This window comes from Diplotaxodon limnothrissa, linkage group LG2, assembly GCF_057381915.1.
Source record: "Diplotaxodon limnothrissa isolate DT_005_m linkage group LG2, D_limnothrissa_male_GT1.1, whole genome shotgun sequence".
Lineage (NCBI taxonomy): Eukaryota > Metazoa > Chordata > Actinopteri > Cichliformes > Cichlidae > Diplotaxodon > Diplotaxodon limnothrissa.
Window position 1 is genome coordinate 32,041,377 of NC_140597.1, and position 25,331 is coordinate 32,066,707.

At 39.8% G+C, this 25,331-nt stretch overlaps 3 protein-coding genes and 3 pseudogenes across 3 annotated transcripts; all 6 read left to right on the forward strand.

Annotated features, from left to right (window-relative positions):
* Nucleotides 1–29: 29 nt before the first annotated feature.
* On the forward strand, nucleotides 30–2,432 carry LOC146638773 (protocadherin alpha-C2 pseudogene; annotated as a pseudogene).
* Nucleotides 2,433–3,688: 1,256 nt separating this feature from the next.
* Nucleotides 3,689–6,106, forward strand: LOC146638774 (protocadherin alpha-C2 pseudogene; annotated as a pseudogene).
* Nucleotides 6,107–6,886: 780 nt separating this feature from the next.
* On the forward strand, nucleotides 6,887–9,310 carry LOC146638775 (protocadherin alpha-C2-like). The gene has a single exon (XM_085364564.1). The coding sequence runs from the start codon at nucleotides 6,887–6,889 to the stop codon at nucleotides 9,308–9,310; it is 2,424 nt and encodes an 807-aa protein (XP_085220690.1).
* Nucleotides 9,311–9,908: 598 nt separating this feature from the next.
* Nucleotides 9,909–12,281, forward strand: LOC146638776 (protocadherin alpha-C2 pseudogene; annotated as a pseudogene).
* Nucleotides 12,282–13,120: 839 nt separating this feature from the next.
* LOC146638777 (protocadherin alpha-C2-like) lies at nucleotides 13,121–15,720 on the forward strand. The gene has a single exon (XM_085364585.1). The coding sequence runs from the start codon at nucleotides 13,273–13,275 to the stop codon at nucleotides 15,718–15,720; it is 2,448 nt and encodes an 815-aa protein (XP_085220711.1). The 5' UTR covers nucleotides 13,121–13,272.
* A 1,806-nt stretch (nucleotides 15,721–17,526) lies between these two features.
* LOC146638778 (protocadherin alpha-C2-like) lies at nucleotides 17,527–24,241 on the forward strand. Its single transcript, XM_085371207.1, has 3 exons — nucleotides 17,527–20,018; nucleotides 20,973–21,008; nucleotides 22,983–24,241. The coding sequence occupies exons 1-2, from the start codon at nucleotides 17,610–17,612 to the stop codon at nucleotides 20,982–20,984; spliced, it is 2,421 nt and encodes an 806-aa protein (XP_085227333.1). The 5' UTR covers nucleotides 17,527–17,609; the 3' UTR covers nucleotides 20,985–21,008; nucleotides 22,983–24,241.
* Nucleotides 24,242–25,331: the final 1,090 nt, after the last annotated feature.

Sequence of the window (25,331 nt, forward strand, 5' to 3'; positions counted from 1 at the left end):
ACTCCCATACAAGACGGGTTTCCAGAACAATGGAGTCTTACGAGAGGTACGTGATCCTCGCTATAATTTTTTCTGTTGCTCGGTACACATCGGCCTCAGTGACTCATTATTCAATACCGGAAGAAATGAAAGAAGGATCCGTCGTGGCTAATCTCGCCACCGACCTCGGGCTGGATGTGAAAACACTGAATCAGAGGAAGATGCGTCTTGATATCATCGCGAACAAGAAATATCTGGATGTGAACAAAGAGACTGGTGAGCTGTATGTTGTTGAGAAGATTGACAGGGAACATATTTGCCCTTTTAAGTTATCAGCATCTTGCTATCTAAAATTAGAGGTTATACTAGATAACCCAGTAAGAATATTTAATATAGAAGTAGAAATTCTTGATATGAACGACAACGCCCCACAATTTCGAAGAGACGCCATACATTTGGATATATCTGAAGCGACGGCAAGAGGAGAAAGATTTTCTTTGAGTAATGCAGTCGATCCTGATGTCGGATCCAATTCAGTGAAAACATACCATTTGAGTGAAAGTGAATGTTTTAATATAGAAGTTCAGACCGGAAGAGATGGATCGAAGTTTGCGGATTTGATCTTGAAAAAGACTTTAGACCGAGAGGAGAAACCTGTTCATAATTTGATACTCACAGCTGTAGATGGAGGAACACCTGCTCGCTCTGGCACTGCCAGTGTTATTGTACGAGTTTTAGATACAAATGATAACGCACCCACCTTTGATAAAGAGAATCTGAATGTAAAGGTAATTGAAAATTCTCCGATTGGAAGTCTTGTTGTTGATCTTAATGCAACAGACTTAGATGAAGGATCAAATTCTGATATAACATATTCGTACAGTTTATATACATCAGAAAAAACACAGGAGACATTTAATCTGAATCCTACCACTGGTGAAATTACAGTTAAGGGAGTGCTGAACTATGAAGATTTCAGGATTTATGATATGGAAGTTATAGCTGCTGATAAAGGAGCCACCAGTTTAACAGGACAATGCACCATAAAGATTCTAGTTGAAGACATGAATGATAATCACCCAGAAATATCAATTAAATCATTTCAGAGTCCAGTGACTGAAAACATCGAGTTGGACACAGTGATAGCTGTAGTTAGTGTCAGTGATAAAGATTCAGGTGATAATGGAATAGTTGATCTTCGTGTTCCAGATAATATGCCTTTCAAACTGAGGGAGTCCTCTGATAACTATTATGAATTAGTAGTGTCGGAGCCATTAGACCGTGAGAAGGTGCCAGAATATGACATCACTTTCACTGTGACAGACAGAGGCTCTCCTCCTTTATCTGACAATGAAACTATGACTTTAGAGCTGCTGGATGTTAATGATAATGTCCCACAGTTCCCCCAGTCATTTTATACTATACGTGTCATGGAGAATAACGCACCTGGGGCCTTGCTCAGCTCACTCACTGCCTTTGACCCCGACCTCCATGAAAACCAGTATCTAGTTTATTTCATAATAGAGAAGGAGATAGCCAACACATCCATGTCCATGTTGTTCTCCATCAATCCAGAGAACGGTAATCTTTACGCACTCAAAACCTTTGATTATGAGCTTGAGAAGGAGTTTCTGTTCCACATCGAGGCCAGAGACTCTGGATCTCCTCCTCTCAGCAGTAACGTGACCGTCCACATCATTATTGTGGACCAGAACGACAATGCTCCGGTTATTGTGTCTCCGTGGCGTGCACACGGCTCTGTGGTGGAGGAAAAGATCCCCAGATCCACTGATAAAGGCTCCCTGGTTGCCAAGGTGATAGCCTTAGACACAGACTCTGTGCACAACTCTCGGATCACCTACCAGTTTCTACAGGTGACTGACGCCACCTTGTTTAGTCTGGACCAATACAATGGAGAGATCCGGACTATGAGGATGTTCAGTTACAGAGATCCACGCCACCAGAGACTGGTTGTTGTTGCCAAGGACAACGGAGAGCCTGCTCTCTCTGCTACAGTCACCATCAAGCTGACCACAATGGAGACTGCTGTTAAAGCCTACTCTGACATGACTGAGGAGCCTCTGGAATATGACATCTTCTCAGACATCAACCTGTATTTGGTCATCGGTCTGGGCTCGGTGTCATTTCTGCTGCTCATCACCATATTGGTCACCATCGTGATCAAGTGTCAGAAACCCAAGCCCAGCAAAGCAGCTCCTCCCTCCAGGAACAGTGTGATCAGTGAGAGGAACTCCACCATCGCAGACTCCACTCTGGTCTCCAACGATGCCTACTGGTACAGTCTGTTTCTAGCAGAGACCAGGAAAGGAAAGCTGGTGGTTAGACAGCCTCTGCCAAAGGGCTCCAGGTACATTGTGTCCAGCATACCGAGAGGGACAGGGCTGACAGACACAAGTGACTCAGCAGCTTCTACTCTGCAGGTAGGAAGTTAATGCACAGATATGGTATTTTATTTACACAAAAACATATAAATATCAATTGTTAGTACATTTTTTCTTTTAACCCTTGACTTCATTTATTAAAACATTCTAGTGAATTATTCGAAAATCTCAGAAATTATCATGAGGTACCATTTTCAGATGCATTGCAAACCTAATATTTTGAACTATTCACCTAATTTTTCTAAATGACTTATTATTATTATTATTATTATTATTATTATTATTATTATTATTATTATTATTATTATTAATATTATATTAACTCGTGTTCATCCATAACTTAGTTGCAGTGATCACATAAACTTTCAAAACCGTCCATGAGGCACCAGTGTCGCATGCACAACCTAGTATACAACGAAGAAATGAATAACTGCTATAAATACGTTTTTTAAATTTATGTTTCTTCAATAGGGGTGAATAACACTTTAAACAATATATATTTAATTTAATACTTGGTATTTATTAGTGGTAAGAAAAACAAAACAAACAGAAAAAAAACCAGGAGTGACTCACTGCTTTATCTAAAGGGTCACCAACATGAATAATTAGAAAACCATAAACCACAGGAGAATAAGTTGAAAAGTAAATAATCTTAATTGAATTATATTTGTAAATAATCTGCACATTTTCAGTGACATGTCGTTTCCACTGTTACATTTTTGAAGCGATTGGACGTAATAATCTGCACGCATATACTTTGTATAAACTATGAATGTAATTTTCAAAATTACTAAATTTAAGCCCACTGAAAGGAAATAAACGAATTTAACCCAAGTGATCCCACCTCATTAGTTGTGATATATATATATATCTGTGTGTGTGTGTGTGTGTGTGTGTGTGTGTGTGTGTGTGTGTAGCAAGGCCTGGCAGTTTACGGTCCGCACTGCATACATGCATGAAAGAAGTATGAATCGAAAATAATTTTTTGGCATATCATGTTCAACGTAGTTAGGAAGATCTTGTAAAATCAAAGGGGTGGCGCTATTCTATAACTAAAAAGCCGACACACGGACGTCATGCTAGAACACCGTAGTGGTCTGAGAAAAGAGGTAAAAAGCGGACAGCTCCGTAGTGCTGAAGGTCCCCTCCGTGGGGTGCTGGCATTATTTTGACAAGGAAAAGGTCGATATTGAAATGCATGTTTGCCTGTGATGAAAGAAAGAATATCAAAACTGAATATTGCTGGAATAATATACTTGATGGTTCGAAGAGCAATTAACTCACTTAAAAGACGGGTTTCCAGAACAATGGGGTTCCATAAGAGGTATGTGCTGCTTGCTGTTATTTTCTCTTCTGTTCGATACACATCGGCCTCAGCGACTCATTATTCAATACCAGAAGAATTGAAAGAAGGATCCGTCGTGGCTAATCTCGCCACCGATCTCAGCCTGGATGTTAAAACACTGAATCAGAGGAAGATGCGTCTTGATATCATCGCAAACAAGAAATATCTGGATGTGAACAAAGAGACTGGTGAGCTGTATGTTGTTGAAAAGATCGACAGGGAACATATTTGCACGACCAAATCGTCAGCGTCTTGCTATCTAAGATTAGAGGTAATACTAGAAAATCCAGTACGAATATTTAACATGGAAGTAGAAATTCTTGACATGAACGACAACGCCCCGCAATTTCGACGAGAGACTATTCATTTAGACATATCTGAATCAACGCCTACAGGAGAAAGATTCTCTTTGAGCAATGCCGTTGATCCTGATGTGGGCAGTAATTCAGTGAAAACGTACCATTTAAGTGAAAGTGAACAATTTACAATTGAAGTTCAGACCGGAAGAGATGGATCAAAGTTTGCGAATTTGATATTAAAACAGACATTAGATCGGGAGCAGCAGGCTGTTCATAATTTGATACTCACAGCTGTAGATGGAGGAACACCTGCTCGTTCTGGAACTGCCAGTGTTATTGTACGAGTTTTAGATACAAATGATAACGCACCCACCTTTGAAAAAGACAATCTGAGTGTTAAAATAATGGAAAACTCTCCGACAGGAAGTATTGTTGTTCATTTAAATGCAACAGATTTAGATGAAGGATCAAATTCTGATATAACATATTCATACAGTTTATACACGTCAGAAAAAGCACAGGAGACATTTAATCTGAATCCTGCCACTGGTGAAATTACAGTTAAGGGAGTGCTGAACTATGAAGATTTCAGGATTTATGATATGGAAGTTATAGCTGCTGATAAAGGAGCCACCAGTTTATCAGGACAATGTACCATAAAGATTCTAGTTGAAGACATGAATGATAATCACCCAGAAATATCAATTAAATCATTTCAGAGTCCAGTGACTGAAAACATCGAGTTGGACACAGTGATAGCTGTAGTTAGTGTCAGTGATAAAGATTCAGGTGATAATGGAATAGTTGATCTTCATATTCCAGATAATATGCCTTTCAAACTGAGGGAGTCCTCTGATAACTATTATGAATTAGTAGTGTCGGAGCCATTAGACCGTGAGAAGGTGTCAGAATATGACATCACTTTCACTGTGACAGACAGAGGCTCTCCTCCTTTATCTGACAATGAAACTATGACTTTAGAGCTGCTGGATGTTAATGACAATGTCCCACAGTTCCCCCAGTCATTTTATACTATACGTGTCATGGAGAATAACGCACCTGGGGCCTTGCTCAGCTCACTCACTGCCTTTGACCCCGACCTCCATGAAAACCAATATCTAGTTTATTTCATAATAGAGAAGGAGATATCCAACACATCCATGTCCATGTTGTTCTCCATCAATCCAGAGAACGGTAATCTTTACGCACTCAAAACCTTTGATTATGAGATTGAGAAGGAATTTCTGTTCCACATCGAGGCCAGAGACTCTGGATCTCCTCCTCTCAGCAGTAACGTGACCGTCCACATCATTATTGTGGACCAGAATGACAATGCTCCCGTTATTGTGTCACCATGGCGTGCACACGGCTCTGTGGTGGAGGAAAAGATCCCCAGATCCACTGATAAAGGATCCCTGATTGCCAAGGTGATAGCCTTAGATACAGACTCTGTGCACAACTCTCGGATCACCTACCAGTTTCTACAGGTGACTGACGCCACCTTGTTTAGTCTGGACCAATACAACGGAGAGATCCGGACTATGAGGATGTTCAGTTACAGAGATCCACGCCACCAGAGACTTGTTGTTGTTGCCAAGGACAATGGAGAGCCTGCTCTTTCTGCTACAGTCACCATCAAACTGACCACAATGGAGACTGCTGTTAAAGCCTACTCTGACATGACTGAGGAGCCTCTGGAATATGACATCTTCTCAGACATCAACCTGTATTTGGTCATCGGTCTGGGCTCGGTGTCATTTCTGCTGCTCATCACTATATTGGTCACCATCGTGATCAAGTGTCAGAAACCCAAGCCCAGCAAAGCAGCTCCTCCCTCCAGGAACAGTGTGATCAGTGAGAGGAACTCCACCATCGCAGACTCCACTCTGGTCTCCAACGATGCCTACTGGTACAGTCTGTTTCTAGCAGAGACCAGGAAAGGAAAGCTGGTGGTTAGACAGCCTCTGCCAAAGGGCTCCAGGTACATTGTGTCCAGCATACCGAGAGGGACAGGACTGACAGACACTAGTGACTCAGCAGCTTCTACTCTGCAGGTGAGGCACTTTTTTGAGTCACCCTGATTGGGTATAATATCATTCAGAAAATGTTCATTTTATAACCCAGTACTGGATTAAATAGCTTTATTCCCAAGCATTAATTTAGAAATGGTCCCTTTGTTTGAGATGCAAATTTTATTAAATGTCATCCTTATTATTCACACTCATGGTCTTTTATATGCAGCACAGTTCAGTGATGTCCTATCCTAAAATCTTTATTCGACATTTAGTTCAATGTAGTTATCTAAAGCAAACTGATGAAACATACTATTTTAGGTGAAACAAACGTTTTCCCTTTTTGCAGTTTATATAAAATATTTTGGAAATAAAAAGAGACGTTTTACAGAAAATGATATGAATATACTTATTCTATGTCGTGCAGCGACCCATTCAAGTGAAAATAAAAAAAGTAAAATACTCCCATGAAAACGCATCTTCCACATCAGCCGTGTAAATCATTACGAATAAACTTCCTAAGCATTTCTTAGTGTTTAAGTTTAATCTTGGGGCAAATTAGTAAATTATTTTTGCATTAAAAAATATTGTGTGATGGCCATTTTATTTCAGGCAGAGGCGCTGTTTCCCAATCTAACTTACGGGACAATAGTGACATCTCGATCGCCACCCCAGTAAAATTTTAAATAAGAGGAAGAGAACGGAAAACGAGCAGCTCCTGGTGAATTTGGATTTCAAGGATTTCCAGACACTGTACTTGCATTTTCGGGGGAGATTTAACTGACGCCTACCTCTTCTTTAAAGCCCACTTGTTTTAAATTGCTTAAGAAAAGAAAGGTCGTAGTAAGAATGAAGGGATTTGTCTGCTTTGGACACTGGAGAAGGTATGTGCTGATATTCATTCTCCTCGCTTCCAATATAAAGTGCACTGCAGCTGTGACACACTACTCTGTTCCCGAGGAACTGGAAGAAGGCTCTGTTGTAGCAAATCTAGCCGGGGATTTGGGAATAGATGTGAAGACACTGGTCGAACGGAAAATGCGTCTAGAGATCATTGCAAATAGAAAATATCTGGACGTGAACAAAGAAACAGGGGAGCTGTACATTGTTGAACGAATTGACAGAGAATCTCTATGTCCCGCTAAGACGTCATGTTATCTGAAAATGGAGGCAATAATCGAAAATCCCAAAAGAATTTTTTACATAGAATTGGAGATAATGGACATAAACGATAACGCGCCCCACTTCAGAAGAGACACCATAGATTTAGACATTTCAGAAGGGACAGAGGCTGGAGAGCGTTTTTCAGTGAGCAACGCAGTTGATCCAGATGTTGGATCGAACTCCGTAAAAGCCTACCACTTGAGTGAGAGTGATTATTTCACTATCGAAATTCAAACAGGAAGAGATGGATCAAAATTTGCTGATTTGATCCTTACAAAAAAACTAAATCGAGAAGAACGCGCTGCTCATAATTTAATTCTTACGGCCGTAGATGGCGGTATACCGCCTAGTTCAGGAACTGCTACTGTTTTTGTTCACGTTTTAGATACAAATGACAACGCCCCTAAATTTGAAGAAGACAGTTATCAGGTTAGTGTACTGGAGAATTCTCCAGTTGGAAGTATTGTTATTCATCTTAATGCGACAGATTTAGATGAAGGCTTAAATTCAGAAATAGTATATTCATATAGTCTGTATACATCGGAAAAAACACAGGAAACCTTTAATCTAAACCCTACGACAGGTGAGATCACTGTAAAGGGGGTGTTAAATTATGAAGATTTCAGGATTTATGATATGGAAGTTATAGCAACCGATAAAGGGGTTGGTGCATTATCAGGCCAATGTAAAATTAAGATTATTGTAGAAGACATGAATGATAATCATCCACAAATTTCTATCAAGTCTTTTCAAACTCCAGTCACTGAAAACATTGAATTGGACACAGTGATAGCTGTAGTTAGTGTCAGTGATAAAGATTCAGGTGATAATGGAATAGTTGATCTTCATATTCCAGATAATATGCCATTCAAACTAAGGGAGTCCTCTGATAACTATTATGAATTACTAGTGTCGGAGCCTTTAGACCGTGAGAAGGTGTCAGAATATGACATCACTTTCACTGTGACAGACAGAGGCTCTCCTCCTTTATCTGACAATGAAACTATGACTTTAGAGCTGCTGGATGTTAATGACAATGTCCCACAGTTCCCGCAGTCGTTTTATACTATACGTGTCATGGAGAATAACGCACCTGGGGCCTTGCTCAGCTCACTCACTGCCTTTGACCCCGACCTCCATGAAAACCAGTATCTAGTTTATTTCATAATAGAGAAGGAGATAGCCAACACATCCATGTCTATGCTGTTCTCCATCAATCCAGAGAACGGTAATCTTTACGCACTCAAAACCTTTGATTATGAGATTGAGAAGGAGTTTCTGTTCCACATCGAGGCCAGAGACTCTGGATCTCCTCCTCTCAGCAGTAACGTGACCGTCCACATCATTATCGTGGACCAGAATGACAATGCTCCTGTTATTGTGTCACCGTGGCGTGCACACGGCTCTGTGGTAGAGGAAAAGATCCCCAGATCCACTGATAAAGGATCCCTGATTGCCAAGGTGATAGCGTTAGATACAGACTCTGTGCACAACTCTCGGATCACCTACCAGTTTCTACAGGTGACTGACGCCACCTTGTTTAGTCTGGACCAATACAATGGAGAGATCCGGACTATGAGGATGTTCAGTTACAGAGATCCACGCCACCAGAGACTTGTTGTTGTAGCCAAGGACAACGGAGAGCCTGCTCTCTCTGCTACAGTCACCATCAAGCTGACCACAATGGAGACTGCTGTTAAAGCCTACTCTGACATGACTGAGGAGCCTCTGGAATATGACATCTTCTCAGACATCAACCTGTATTTGGTCATCGGTCTGGGCTCGGTGTCATTTCTGCTGCTCATCACTATATTGGTCACCATCGTGATCAAGTGTCAGAAACCCAAGCCCAGCAAAGCAGCTCCTCCCTCCAGGAACAGTGTGATCAGTGAGAGGAACTCCACCATCGCAGACTCCACTCTGGTCTCCAACGATGCCTACTGGTACAGTCTGTTTCTAGCAGAGACCAGGAAAGGAAAGCTGGTGGTTAGACAACCTCTGCCAAAGGGCTCCAGGTACATTGTGTCCAGCATACCGAGAGGGACAGGACTGACAGACACTAGTGACTCAGCAGCTTCTACTCTACAGGTATGGAGAAGCAACGAGTGAAATTTTTACACTTACCAGTTCTATGGTTTTACTGCTGTTTCTCTGCTTAATCAACACCGTTAACACTGTGTATCCATTATTTTTTAAAACCACTCAACCAAATACCAATAAGAAAACAAATTATGTGTTTATTAATCAAATTAATTATCTTGCTGTGCTTTTGTTGGCATCTAGTAACTGCAGTTGAATGCTACAAACGATCTATATTTTAGGTAAATTAGGAGGACAGCTGTAGGAGCAACGACACTAATAACTATAACAACTACATTTGTAAAGCATATCAGCGTTATACTTTCGAAGTCGGTTAATTCAAGTGAGAGATAACACAACGCGTCGCTCTTTACCACAAAAAAAAATCAGGTCCACGTGACGTCACCATCCAGATAACTGAGGAAAGTAACAGAACCTCCATTTTTACATGGTTCTTTCTTCTAGCAGCCCGAGGTCATAGTATATAACCTCTTTGTTGATATTCATAGAGGTGTGCTTTCTTGGAACCGAGACATCGATTTTGCCCATCCAGAGGCGTTTTATTTGTGAACGAGACGAACTAATAATCATGGATTTTAAATTATGTCATCGCTCTGGGGTGAGGTACGTGTCGATGCTCATTTTTTTCTGTGTGGCCGTCTCCGTTATATCTGCTGTTACACACTACTCAATCCCCGAAGAGATGGAACAAGGTTCCGTGGTCGCTAATCTAGCATTGGATTTGGGTCTGGACGCAAAATCACTGGGTAGACGCAACATGAGACTGGATGTCATCGCCAATAAGCGATATCTTGAAATCAATAAAGACACAGGAGAGTTATTTGTTTCTGAAAAGATTGACCGCGAATACATATGTAACAGCAAGAATCCATCGTGTTTTCTTAAAATGGATGTGACGATCGAAAATCCAATTCGTCTGTTCAACATTGAGGTTGAAATAATGGACATCAATGACAATGCGCCTTTTTTTCGTAGAGACACGATGCATTTAGATATATCCGAATCGACCTCGCCAGGGGAGCGCTTTTCCCTACCTAATGCTGTGGATCCCGATTTTGGTTCAAATTCAGTAAAAAATTACCATCTTAGTAAAAATCAACACTTTGCGCTTGAAATTCAGACCGGGAGAGATGGTTCAAAGTTTGCAGACCTGATTGTGAAAACATCTTTAGACAGGGAGAAGCAGGCTGTTCATAATCTAATACTCACTGCTGTGGACGGTGGAGTCCCCACCCGCACAGGTACAGCCAGCATCATTGTTCGAGTGCTTGATGTCAACGACAACGCCCCTTCTTTTGAAAAAGAAAAATATGTCATAGATGTGATGGAAAACTCTCCAGTTGGCAGTCTAGTAATTAAACTTAATGCCACTGATTTAGATGAAGGATCCAATTCTGAGATTGTTTATTCATACAGTTTGTATACATCAGAAAGGACCCAAAATATGTTTAACCTCAATCCAGAAAATGGTGAGATCAGAGTCAAAGAGATGATAAATTATGAAGATTTAAAACTTTATGAAATGGAAATTATAGCCAGTGATAAGGGACCTAACTCAGTATCTGGACAGTGTAAACTTACAATACAGGTGACAGATATGAATGATAATCACCCAGAAATATCAATTAAATCATTTCAGAGTCCAATAAAAGAAGACACACCCACAGACACAGTGATAGCTGTAGTTAGTGTCAGTGATAAAGATTCAGGTGATAATGGAATAGTTGATCTTCATATTCCAGATAATATGCCTTTCAAACTGAGGGAGTCCTCTGATAACTATTTTGAATTAGTAGTGTCGGAGCCATTAGACCGTGAGAAGGTGCCAGAATATGACATCACTTTCACTGTGACAGACAGAGGCTCTCCTCCTTTATCTGACAATGAAACTATGACTTTAGAGCTGCTGGATGTTAATGACAATGTTCCACAGTTCCCCCAGTCATTTTATACTATACGTGTCATGGAGAATAATGCACCTGGGGCCTTGCTCAGCTCACTCACTGCCTTTGACCCCGACCTCCATGAAAACCAGTATCTAGTTTATTTCATAATAGAGAAGGAGATATCCAACACTTCCATGTCCATGCTGTTCTCCATCAATCCAGAGAACGGTAATCTTTACGCACTCAAAACCTTTGATTATGAGATTGAGAAGGAGTTTCTGTTCCACATCGAGGCCAGAGACTCTGGATCTCCTCCTCTCAGCAGTAACGTGACCGTCCACATCATTATTGTGGACCAGAACGACAATGCTCCTGTTATTGTGTCACCGTGGCGTGCACACGGCTCTGTGGTGGAGGAAAAGATCCCCAGATCCACTGATAAAGGATCCCTGATTGCCAAGGTGATAGCCTTAGATACAGACTCTGTGCACAACTCTCGGATCACCTACCAGTTTCTACAGGTGACTGACGCCACCTTGTTCAGTCTGGACCAATACAATGGAGAGATCCGGACTATGAGGATGTTCAGTTACAGAGATCCACGCCACCAGAGACTTGTTGTTGTTGCCAAGGACAATGGAGAGCCTGCTCTCTCTGCTACAGTCACCATCAGCCTGACCACAATGGAGACTGCTGTTAAAGCCTACTCTGACATGACTGAGGAGCCTCTGGAATATGACATCTTCTCAGACATCAACCTGTATTTGGTCATCGGTCTGGGCTCGGTGTCATTTCTGCTGCTCATCACCATATTGGTCACCATCGTGATCAAGTGTCAGAAACCCAAGCCCAGCAAAGCAGCTCCTCCCTCCAGGAACAGTGTGATCAGTGAGAGGAACTCCACCATCGCAGACTCCACTCTGGTCTCCAACGATGCCTACTGGTACAGTCTGTTTCTAGCAGAGACCAGGAAAGGAAAGCTGGTGGTTAGACAACCTCTGCCAAAGGGCTCCAGGTACATTGTGTCCAGCATACCGAGAGGGACAGGACTGACAGACACTAGTGACTCAGCAGCTTCTACTCTGCAGGTATGATAAAAAAAGTCACTTAAAGACACCTTCAGCACATATATATATAAATCTTTTGTTGCACTTTTATGAAATATAGGCATAAAGGAACATGTTGAACAGAAAATTTCAGAATTTTTTTTCTTTTTCTAAAACTTTGAAATGTTAAAACCCCAGTTATGTCTCCCTTTTAGCACCCAAAGGTGCATCTATTGTGTATAGAAAAACTTCCAAAACTTACAGCTTCAAATTTTAGAAATTTGCACTGAGACATACTGTCTTCATTCTGATTCTGGTCAAAGCTGTCATTTAGATATACGTTGAGCATTATCAAATTTATTTTTATTAAGAGTTGATATTTATAACCTTCACATTTTTTGGATAATACTTAAATATGGATGGATAATAATAATTTCTCGAAATTTAACTAAATGAATTCCAGAGGCCCATCACTTACACCAGAAAGTCATATTAAATTGTTTGGATTGCATTTTTCAGAAGTCGCTGATTGAAAGCCTAATGCAGAGTCATTTGTTGTGTCTTTATGTTTTACATGATGCAATTTAGCCTATGTTTAAATAAAATTATATATCATTATAAGAAACACGAAGAATAAAAACTACAATGAGAAAACAGAATAAACAGGAAGTATATTTGGAGTATGAAATTCAAATCTTAAAGCAGGCAAAAATATAATTGAAGTATTTCATAACATTATTGTTTTTTGTTTTTAATAAAAAATAAAGTTCTAGTTTGTTACGACTCGGAAAAATTCTCTAAATACTGTTGATGGCGCTGCTCTTCAGTAAAACCTAATCTCATGTGACGTCATAATTCTCACGATACTTCATTGTAGGCGTTGTATATGGCATATTTACACCAGGCTCGGAAGACAGCGGCATAAAGATATTTTCTCCAGAAATTACCGTATTGCCTTTCGTCAGAGATTTGAGGATTGCTTCACCTTGTCTGAACATAGAAGAAATTAAAAGATTTTAAATACGCATTCTTTTCCTCAATGGCTCACCGTAATCTCAAGTGTTCCCGAAGATGGTATGTCTCAGTATTTCTTTTTCTTTTTCCCATCATGAATCCGGTATCGACAGTCACCCATTATTCGGTTCCCGAAGAAATGGACGAAGGTTCTCTTGTTGCGAATTTAGCAACAGATTTGGGATTAGATACAAGAAGTCTGAGTAATAGAAGAATCCGCGTTGACGTTGTAGGCAATAAAAAATATCTTGACATCAAAAAAGACACAGGAGAGCTCTTTATTCTGGAAAGGATAGACAGAGAGTTTTTATGTCCTCTAAAGACCGCCACGTCTTGCTTTCTTAAATTAGACGCTTCCGTTGAGAATCCAGTGCGAATGTTTAACATTGAAGTGGAAATCGTGGACATTAATGACAACGCTCCACATTTTCGGAGGGGGACGATGCATTTGGACATTTCTGAATCGAGTCCGGTGGGGGAGAGATTCTCACTGAACAATGCTGCAGACCCAGATGTTGGAACAAATTCTGTGAAAAATTACCATCTGAGCTCAAGTGAACATTTCTCAGTTGAAATTCAGACCGGGAGAGACGGGACAAAGTTTGCAGACTTAATTTTAAAAAAACCTTTAGACAGGGAGAAGCAGGCTGTTCATAATCTAATACTTACTGCTGTGGACGGTGGAGTTCCAGCCCGCACAGGTACAGCCAGCATCATTGTTCGCGTGCTTGATGTCAACGACAACGCCCCTTCTTTTGAAAAAGAAAAATATGTCGTAGATGTGATGGAAAACTCTCCAATTGGCAGTCTAGTAATTAAACTTAATGCCACTGATTTAGATGAAGGATCCAATTCTGAGATTGTTTATTCATACAGTTTGTATACATCAGAAAGGACCCAAAAGATGTTTAACCTCAATCCAGAAAATGGTGAGATCAGAGTCAAAGAGATGATAAATTATGAAGATTTAAAACTTTATGAAATGGAAATTATAGCCAGTGATAAGGGACCTAACTCAGTATCTGGACAGTGTAAACTTACAATACAGGTGACAGATATGAATGATAATCACCCAGAAATATCAATTAAATCATTTCAAAGCCCAATAAAAGAAGACACACCCACAGACACAGTGATAGCTGTGGTTAGTGTCAGTGATAAAGATTCAGGTGATAATGGAATAGTTGATCTTCGTATTCCAGATAATATGCCTTTCAAACTGAGGGAGTCCTCTGATAACTATTATGAATTAGTAGTGTCGGAGCCATTAGACCGTGAGAAGGTGCCAGAATATGACATCACTTTCACTGTGACAGACAGAGGCTCTCCTCCTTTATCTGACAATGAAACTATGACTTTAGAGTTGCTGGATGTTAATGACAATGTCCCACAGTTCCCCCAGTCATTTTATACTATACGTGTCATGGAGAATAACGCACCTGGGGCCTTGCTCAGCTCACTCACTGCCTTTGACCCCGACCTCCATGAAAACCAGTATCTAGTTTATTTCATAATAGAGAAGGAGATAGCTAACACCTCCATGTCCATGCTGTTCTCCATCAATCCAGAGAACGGTAATCTTTACGCACTCAAAACCTTTGATTATGAGATTGAGAAGGAGTTTCTGTTCCACATCGAGGCCAGAGACTCTGGCTCTCCTCCTCTCAGCAGTAACGTGACCGTCCACATCATTATTGTGGACCAGAACGACAATGCTCCGGTTATTGTGTCTCCTTGGCGTGCACACGGCTCTGTGGTGGAGGAAAAGATCCCCAGATCCACTGATAAAGGATCCCTGATTGCCAAGGTGATAGCGTTAGACACAGACTCTGTGCACAACTCTCGGATCACCTACCAGTTTCTACAGGTGACTGACGCCACCTTGTTCAGTCTGGACCAATACAATGGAGAGATCCGGACTATGAGGATGTTCAGTTACAGAGATCCACGCCACCAGAGACTTGTTGTTGTTGCCAAGGACAATGGAGAGCCTGCTCTCTCTGCTACAGTCACCATCAAGCTGACCACAATGGAGACTGCTGTTAAAGCCTACTCTGACATGACTGAGGAGCCTCTGGAATATGACATCTTCTCAGACATCAACCTGTATTTGGTCATCGGTCTGGGCTCGGTGTCATTTCTGCTGCTCATCACTATATTGGTCACCATCGTGATCAAGTGTCAGAAACCCAAGCCCAGCAAAGCAGCTCCTCCCTCCAGGAACAGTGTGATCAGTGAGAGGAACTCCACCATCGCAGACTCCACTCTGGTCTCCAACGATGCCTACTGGTACAGTCTGTTTCTAGCAGAGACCAGGAAAGGAAAGCTGGTGGTTAGACAGCCTCTGCCAAAAGGCTCCAGGTACATTGTGTCCAGCATACCGAGAGGGACAGGACTGACAGACACTAGTGACTCAGCAGCTTCTACTCTGCAGGTATGGGAAACGTTTGCATTCAGCATTTATTTATACTGATGTACTTTGTCAATGTCCACCCCTCCGCTTACAAGTGATCAGTGTTGGACTGAATCATTAATTCAGCTTTGGAATTTGAATCCATCCCAGTCCAGTCAGTTTACTTAAATCTACCGACCTCTATTTTTTTTTTTTTAAATATCTATATTTGGTATTTGGGTCAATAAGCAAATCAGAGTTTCTCTCCATCATCATTAGTGTGGTCAAAGGAATAACTTTGTTAATCTGACTAGATATCTACTAAAGGAATATTTATTGGGAAGAAAGAAAAATATTGTTCAACTGTACATTTTGTGTGTACAGTTTTTTTTAAAAGAATTACACCCAAAACATGTAACAAAGGAAGATGAGAGATTAACAGTATACAAAGGTTGCCTAAAAAGAAAAATTAGACATGTTTTGAGGAAATTAAATGTGTCATAAATATGATATTTACATTTTGTTTAAATACTTGAAATATTCTGACCATATAGCAACACACCTAATGGTGAAACCTTTCCACTATGATTTTTGGGAGGAAACTTCTACACAGTATAAATGCAGAACCACAGAGACTTACAAATGAGCCTATGTGAGAACTGAGTTTTTAAGTAGGCTGTGCCAATAGAGGCAAGGTCCAAAACTCAGTAGAAACACTGCAAATAGAGTGCATAAAACCACAGACAGTAACATGCCCCCCCCCCCCCCCCCCCCCAAAAAAAAGAAAAGATAAGAAAATATTACATAGTCAGTTCAAGCGTTCAAATAAATATGTTAATAATCGAGCATGCACAAACATTTAAGAACGAAAGCCTTCATATATACACGCACTGAAACTGTACATAAACTACAAAAATACAGACATGCTTGGTGTGTTTGTTTAGTTTTGTTGACTGGTCTGATCACTAACTGGCACTTACTTTTCTGTACTTGGCTGAAATTATTCTTATTGTTATTGTTGTTATTGTTGTTGTTGTTATTATTATTATTATTATTATTATTATTATTAATATTAATATCTTAACTCTTTCCATTGTCTCTTTGAGTGCACACTATATCGAGTAGCTTGCCTAAATTTTATGTGTAAAGTAGCAGGCAGGCATTGTGTACCTTGCCAATAGCGAGAGCAAACAGTCTTTAGGTGAGTGTGACAAAGACCCGGGTGATGCATACAGTTTATTAAATCGCAATAAAGTTTTATGGCACAAAACATGTAATATAATTTTAGCGCCGTTTCAAAAATAGATGTGTCTTGCAATTAAACCGGCCTTTATATCATTCCTTAGGCATTGAAAACAGACAGAAAAGACGGGAAAATCGGTAGCACATCATAACAGAGTAACTGCCATTCGCAATGCGCAGTGATACATTTGATGTCATTACTTGTCCAGTACTGTTTCATGCATCAGCACAGGAAACCTCGCACTCCGCCAGACAAACGGGATACTGTGTTACAAACTCGCTGTTTCCCTCATGATAATTGCGTAATAAAGAAAAAAGTGCATGAAGAAATGAAAAGATGCCGAAAACTGGGAAGTACTTCGTGTGCATTCACTAATTCACGTCCCAGTTCGCATCAGCAACTTCTTAAACGGGAATTGAGACGCCCTGATTCTGTTGTTATTTCATAAAAACAACTATTTTATTTTTATGTTTTTTTTTTATTGAAAAAGTTGCGCAATTGTTTCCGTCGCTGTTTTGCAGAAAAACACACCCATTAGTGAGGTCATCGATTTCACGTAAATTTATTGGAGGAAGGAGAATAGGTGGTCCCATTTAAAATGTACGTCATTCGTGAGGAAGAAACATTTTCTCTGATGTTGTCCGTTTCGTGTGTTTAGTCAACAAGAGGACGATTTACCTGCGTTTCCGCACATTTCAAGGTGTTTCAGAGTTACGGAAGCTTCACGATGATGCACCATCTCAAACAGTCATGCGGGACAGGGTACGTTTCCCTGATTTTCTTTCTTTCTGCTATCGTGAATACTGCGTCTTCAATCACCCATTATTCTATTCCTGAAGAAATGGAGGAAGGTTCTGTTGTTGCAAATCTAGCAACCGACCTGAGGTTAGATGTGAAGACGCTGAATGAAAGAAAAATGCGCGTGGATGTAGTAGCTAACAAAAAATACCTCGACATTAACAAGGTAACGGGGGAGCTGTACATTTTAGAAAGGATTGACCGTGAGTTTTTCTGTCCATCGAAGACAACATCATACTGCGTTCTTAAATTAGACGCTACTATCGAGAATCCTGTGCGGATGTTTAATATTGAGGTGGAAATAACGGACATTAATGACAACGCTCCACATTTTCGGAGGGGGACGATGCATTTGGACATTTCTGAATCAAGTCCAGTGGGGGAGAGATTCTCACTGAACAATGCTGCAGACCCAGATGTTGGAACAAATTCTGTGAAAAATTACCATCTGAGCTCAAGTGAACATTTCTCAGTTGAAATTCAGACCGGGAGAGACGGGACAAAGTTTGCAGACTTGATTTTAAAAAAACCTTTAGACAGGGAGAAGCAGGCTGTTCATAATCTAATACTTACTGCTGTGGACGGTGGAGTCCCCACCCGCACAGGTACAGCCAGCATCATTGTTCGCGTGCTTGATGTCAACGACAACGCCCCTTCTTTTGAAAAAGCAAAATATGTCGTAGATGTGATGGAAAACTCTCCAATTGGCAGTCTAGTAATTAAACTGAATGCCACTGATTTAGATGAAGGATCCAATTCTGAGATTGTTTATTCATACAGTTTGTATACATCAGAAAGGACCCAAAAGATGTTTAACCTCAATCCAGAAAATGGTGAGATCAGAGTCAAAGAGATGATAAATTATGAAGATTTAAAACTGTATGAAATGGAAATTATAGCCAGTGATAAGGGCCCTAACTCAGTATCTGGACAGTGTAAACTTACAATACAGGTGACAGATATGAATGATAATCACCCAGAAATATCAATTAAATCATTTCAGAGTCCAATAAAAGAAGACACACCCACAGACACAGTGATAGCTGTGGTTAGTGTCAGTGATAAAGATTCAGGTGATAATGGAATAGTTGATCTACGTATTCCAGATAATATGCCTTTCAAACTGAGGGAGTCCTCTGATAACTATTATGAATTAGTAGTGTCGGAGCCTTTAGACCGTGAGAAGGTGCCAGAATATGACATCACTTTCACGGTGACAGACAGAGGCTCTCCTCCTTTATCTGACAATGAAACTATGACTTTAGAGCTGCTGGATGTTAATGACAATGTCCCACAGTTCCCCCAGTCATTTTATACTATACGTGTCATGGAGAATAACGCACCTGGGGCCTTGCTCAGCTCACTCACTGCCTTTGACCCCGACCTCCATGAAAACCAGTATCTAGTTTATTTCATAATAGAGAAGGAGATAGCTAACACCTCCATGTCCATGCTGTTCTCCATCAATCCAGAGAACGGTAATCTTTACGCACTCAAAACCTTTGATTATGAGATTGAGAAGGAGTTTCTGTTCCACATCGAGGCCAGAGACTCTGGCTCTCCTCCTCTCAGCAGTAACGTGACAGTACACATCATTATTGTGGACCAGAACGACAATGCTCCGGTTATTGTGTCTCCGTGGCGTGCACACGGCTCTGTGGTGGAGGAAAAGATCCCCAGATCCACTGATAAAGGATCCCTGATTGCAAAGGTGATAGCCTTAGATACAGACTCTGTGCACAACTCTCGGATCACCTACCAGTTTCTACAGGTGACTGACGCCACCTTGTTTAGTCTGGACCAATACAATGGAGAGATCCGGACTATGAGGATGTTCAGTTACAGAGATCCACGCCACCAGAGACTTGTTGTTGTTGCCAAGGACAATGGAGAGCCTGCTCTCTCTGCTACAGTCACCATCAAGCTGACCACAATGGAGACTGCTGTTAAAGCCTACTCTGACATGACTGAGGAGCCTCTGGAATATGACATCTTCTCAGACATCAACCTGTATTTAGTCATCGGTCTGGGCTTGGTGTCATTTCTGCTGCTCATCACCATATTGGTCACCATCGTGATCAAGTGTCAGAAACCCAAGCCCAGCAAAGCAGCTCCTCCCTCCAGGAACAGTGTGATCAGTGAGAGGAACTCCACCATCGCAGACTCCACTCTGGTCTCCAATGATGCCTACTGGTACAGTCTGTTTCTAGCAGAGACCAGGAAAGGAAAGCTGGTGGTTAGACAGCCTCTGCCAAAAGGCTCCAGGTACATTGTGTCCAGCATACCGAGAGGGACAGGGCTGACAGACACTAGTGACTCAGCAGCTTCTACTCTGCAGGTATAGGTCCTCAATGTTTTTTGCATTTTTTAAAAAACTCTTTTTAAAAAAGGATACCTACTACTTATTACAATTTCTTGTTTAACAAACTCCAAAGTGAAAAAAAAAAAGTAAACCTTTAATCGCTGGTACACACTTGCAATATCTGCAATGGAAATGTTTTTCTCTTTGCATGAGAGACATTACAACCTTTAGAAAATGAGTACAGATTAAAAAATGCCAACAATAATGTTTCACATGTGTGAAACCCAAATATGTTTTTGCTCTGGTGTCAATGTGTTTAGTTTTATGTTAACTGGCACATGAGCAAAGGTACACGAGTCAAATAAGATTTATTTTAAAACAAACAGGAGAAATGCATTTTGAGATCAGACAGGAGTGTGACTTTCTTTGCAGGTTTTCAAAGAGTTATATCGTCCTTACTATTTTGTTTTGTTTGTTTGTTTTTTGCTGTTGATGACATGACCTTTCAACATGAAGAAGATACAGAATATGAGATTGCTGGTCATCAGAACAACTTCAAACTTAAGTCTGCACTATGTTTGCAGGAAACTATGACATTAGGGTAGGCAGTTCATCTCCAGTAGTTGAGATGAACAGGTTTTGAGAGAAGAAACAGAAATCTCTTAATTTATTGGTTAGAATAAACAACTTAAATATGATACAATTTTGCCATTATTCTATGTCATATCTGTCTGTCTTTCTTTCTTGGTAAGTATGGTACTCTAAATGTAAAACTGTGTTGTGACCTACTTCTGTAGCACACATTGTAACAGTATTCCCTTCTAAGGTTCACACTAACCACGCTTATTCTGTGCTATTTATAAGTCATAACATTCAGTTTATAGTGCCAACTCTGTGATCACTGGATTCATACACACATACACAAAGAATCCTTCTGTGCTTGTATTGACCTGACCACTGAATTGCTTTTTTTTTCTCCCCACTCTAAAGTACCCTAAATGAAGGAAGTCCGCTCTGCAGTTGGAGGTATGCAGAAGTCTCTCTCCCCCACCCTGGATAACTTTTCTATTAATTATTACAGAACTATTGTTTCAATTGTTTTTCTGTTTGTTTTGTTCTCGGTGGATGTTAGTATTATTCAGTGTCTTGTATTTCATTTTCTTTGAGGAGGAGATGGGTTTTTTTTTTGGTTTTTTTTAGATCACTTGACTTACTTAACATTACATGCATTTTGCCACTTTTGTGTCAGCTTTAATGCTTACAGTCTCATCCATTAGGCCTAATGAAAGCTTCTTATACAGTCTAACCAGCACAGTGATTAACAGCATGCTAATATATTTGAGTACTATGTTTTCTCCCTTAATACTTTTATACTATTTTGGTGCATAAAACATTACTATCATGACCTTTATTGACCTCAGACAATAAAAAAGATTAAACAAAAATAATCGTAATGGCTTACAGTCTTGCTTACATTTCAGCGAATACAGTCATCCAAATTAAGTAGTATTAAATTAGTATTCCTGTCATAGTCATTGCTTTTGGTGAACAAAGTGACAATCATGTTGAGAAACTAAACAAAACAAAAGAAACCGAAGCAAAGCAAAGCAAAACAAACAAACCAAAAAACCCTTCACTTCAGTCAACACTGTTGTTATTTGCTTGCTTAGGTTCTGGCCTTTGCTGTTACAGGTTTTCTCAGTTGCTTTGGTAGATTTCTCAAAACATTTTCAACACTCTCTGCACTAAAGATTAATTACCAAGAGCAGCACATGCATGCAGCAAACAAACAAACAAAAAACAAACAAACCCTACCGTGAAGAGGCTGTAACTCACTCAAAACTGAAAATTAACTTCACGAGCTAGCAAAAATACCTCTGATATCAACATGAAAAGTGTGAACCAGGGATATTTTGACCGAAGACAGTGATTGTTATTTCGAATTTCCTCACTTCTAGTCTTTTCCTCCAATTCTTTTCACTTTGTATCAAAGTGAAAATTCTGTGTTTGTAATGAACCACTTACATTTCCATGTAGTGTGAGGGTTTTTCCTATGCTTCTCTATGTTTTTCCTGCAATTGTCACAATATAAACTATACTAAATGGGGGGAAAAAACAAAAAAACCTCTGGCCCCAGGTTTTCATACTTCACATATTTTTCTGACAGCTCAGCTCCGTTTTTTTTTTAATTTTAAGTTTAAGGTTTCATACTTGTAACATATACTATAATAGAGTTTAAGATTAAAAACTATTCCATGGAGAAAGAATAATTTATATTGATGACAAAGACAAATACAACCCATGAGCATTCAAATTGTCTAGACCTGCTGAAAGATTTACAAATTTAAAGAATAATGAAAAATTTTCCTTATGCTGTGGATGAGCAACACAGTGCTGTGAATGATTCTGTATATTGTTTTGACAGCATTAACTCTAATTCAGGAACTGAGCCTAAGCAACTGAGAAAAACTGAAATATATGCCAAGAAAAAAATGCCCTTAATTGAATCACTATGTTCTCAAAAGAATGGTGTGTGTGTGTGCATGTCTGTTCATCCCCTAATGATCCATCACTTATATATTAGGACTATTTCCTGTTTTTGAATGTTTGTAAGTGAAATTGGGCTGTGCTGTTAAACCGGTGATTCTACTAAATGTTTCTGACTTCACAGAATGACACGTTTGAACATGAATGACACAATGTCTGTTGTAGACTGAATTGTGACCTAAATCTTTGTGCAGGAGACGCGCAAAGAGAAACCGGTCACCCAGTTACCTAGCAACCACTCTCCTTCACATAATTTTGCAGCATGGTATTCATAGATCTGCCTCCTCCCCACTACATGTTCAAGGATCCGCCCAATCCCTCAACCCAGTCTGTCCTCTGCTTGAAGCCCCGTATAAGCGACAGACGTCGGCTGCATGAGATGTGTCAGTTTGCCCAGTCCCAAGTGCTCTTGTTCTTTTTTTGAAATTTGTCTAATTTTCATCTCGTTGGCAGGCATCCACAACCAGCAGCAGCAGTTCCACATAAGACCCCCATCCACCTGCAGCGTACAGGATTAACACTGACAAGAATGGCTTCACAGAGGAAAGAAGAAACCTCTAACCATACACCCCCCTCCAGGTCTGTCCTGCTGAGTCTGTAAAAACATGGCCCAGAGCTTTATCTTTGAACCCATGAAAAGCCAGTCAACAATGCATCCCTGTCCATTCAGTATGCATGATAAGACAGCATGGTTTCAACCACACTTCAACTGTCATATGTTAAAAAGAAAATTTCAAGAGGAGATGCAATGAAATGGACTATCTGAAAAACTGTGCCAGTGGATATTAAAAGAAGCCACATCAAAGAGTAAAAAGGTGGACATTGAAATGTTGAAATGCCTTGAAAATACACACACACTCTCTCTCTCTCTCTCGCTCTCTTCAAAAAAATGAAACACATAAGATATCATATTTTTAACTGCTCTGCTTTGTCTTGGTCTACTACAGCTTTGTTGTATGATAAATAGGGTAACTAAGGTGAAATAGCACAATTAACTAAACATCAGAAAAGCACCAACCTACAGTTTTAATGTATGAAATAAGAGAAAATCAGTATTTTGTAAATGTGGTAACTTTGAGTACTTTTATGTTTTGTTCTTGACTTTGTGCTTTATATGTGAACTAGGCCTGAAGATACTGTATGACTTAGAGCAGCGGTCCCCAACCTTTTTTGCGCCACGGACCGGTTTATGCCCGACAATATTTTCATGGACCGGCCTTTAAGGTGTCGCGGATAAATACAACAAAATAAAACTAGTACCGGTACCGAAAAAAAGAAAATTTATTCATAACACACGTAAAAGACCAAGGAAAACCGAGTAAACGATAAAAACGATAACAAAATAACCCTGAAAACCGATAAAAACCCTGAAAACTATACATTTCACACCTGAGCCTCAACTCTCGCGGCCTGGTACCAAACGACTCACGGACCGGTACCGGTCCGAGGCCCGGGGGTTGGGGACCGCTGACTTAGAGTGCTGAGAGATAAGATCAATAAGTGTACAGAACAGAAAAGATCAAGGCCTTTAGCCATTATGCCTTTAAGTTGTTTTTGCATGGAAGAATTCAAGTACTTTTGACAGCTTTTGTTATTTTATTATATTAAGCAACATTTTTGCAGTTAAGTCTCACTGTTTCACTTGATTTTTCCGAACAATATGGAGCGATTTTAATGGGACAATAATGGCAGTAAATCAGTATAACACCTTTTAATCATGATGTCCTGAGAGGTTTAGAAGATGTCAAACAAAATCTATAAAACAGCACAATGACATTGCTTTGGACTCAGAAAACGATTTAATCAAAGCCTAAATTAAAATGTGCAATGTCGCTTATTATTTATTTTATGTGCTCCTCTAGAATGAGGCTTGGATTTTAAATGCAACACAAGTGAATACAGTGAGCCTTTAGCACTCTGTACGGTATATGCACCACAAACATGAACATGTACAGTCACCTGTCAATGTCTAGATCCAAGTTCTGGCTGTTCCTTCATTTTGATGTCTTCTGCAGTGTTTAAAACCGAAGAACCAAACATGTTCGTTTAATCCTTACACTTCAGAAACAATGTTGTTATGGTTGATTTCACTCAATGAAAGCTGTTCTAATGTTTATCACTGACTAACTGTATGTATATGGATATGCATATGCAGCACCTTATCTAGGATACAGATATAATTCATATATACAGTATCTCATTTGTATGTATCTATGAATATGCCTTTCATTTTCAGTACCAGTGCTTTTGCAACTTTTAATGTGAAAAAAGTGGAACTCCTGTGCCATAAGATTTATGACTCCAACTAGTATGTTTAGCACAGCTCATAAAGCATTACTTTTAAGAAGCTCAAATATCTTAAAAACATATGCAGTAAGGGCCTTTGTACAGTGGTACTTTTATGGTGCAATATATGGTAATTTGTGTAATGTGTGATCTGTGGTTTGGTCTGTAAGATTCATTAAATACTAAACAGAATAAACTAAAAGGCATTTAGTACTCATTTTAGATAGCTGGATTATTTAATAATTGTTTCAAATGTAATACATTTTAAGCAATACTTGTCTAACCATCTAAATGGATAGTATCGAGATAGAGAGAGACACACTCGTCTATTATAATAAAATGCATTAAAATGCCAAAGTTCAAGTTCCTGTCCCATCTTTGTAAACTTGTCAACCAACTCAGTCAAGTTTCTCTACAGTAGAACCTGCTTGTATTAATGTATTAATACTTATTGAATTGACTGTATTAATTTCAGATTTATTTACCTTATTAAGATATTTGCTCTTTCACATTTTA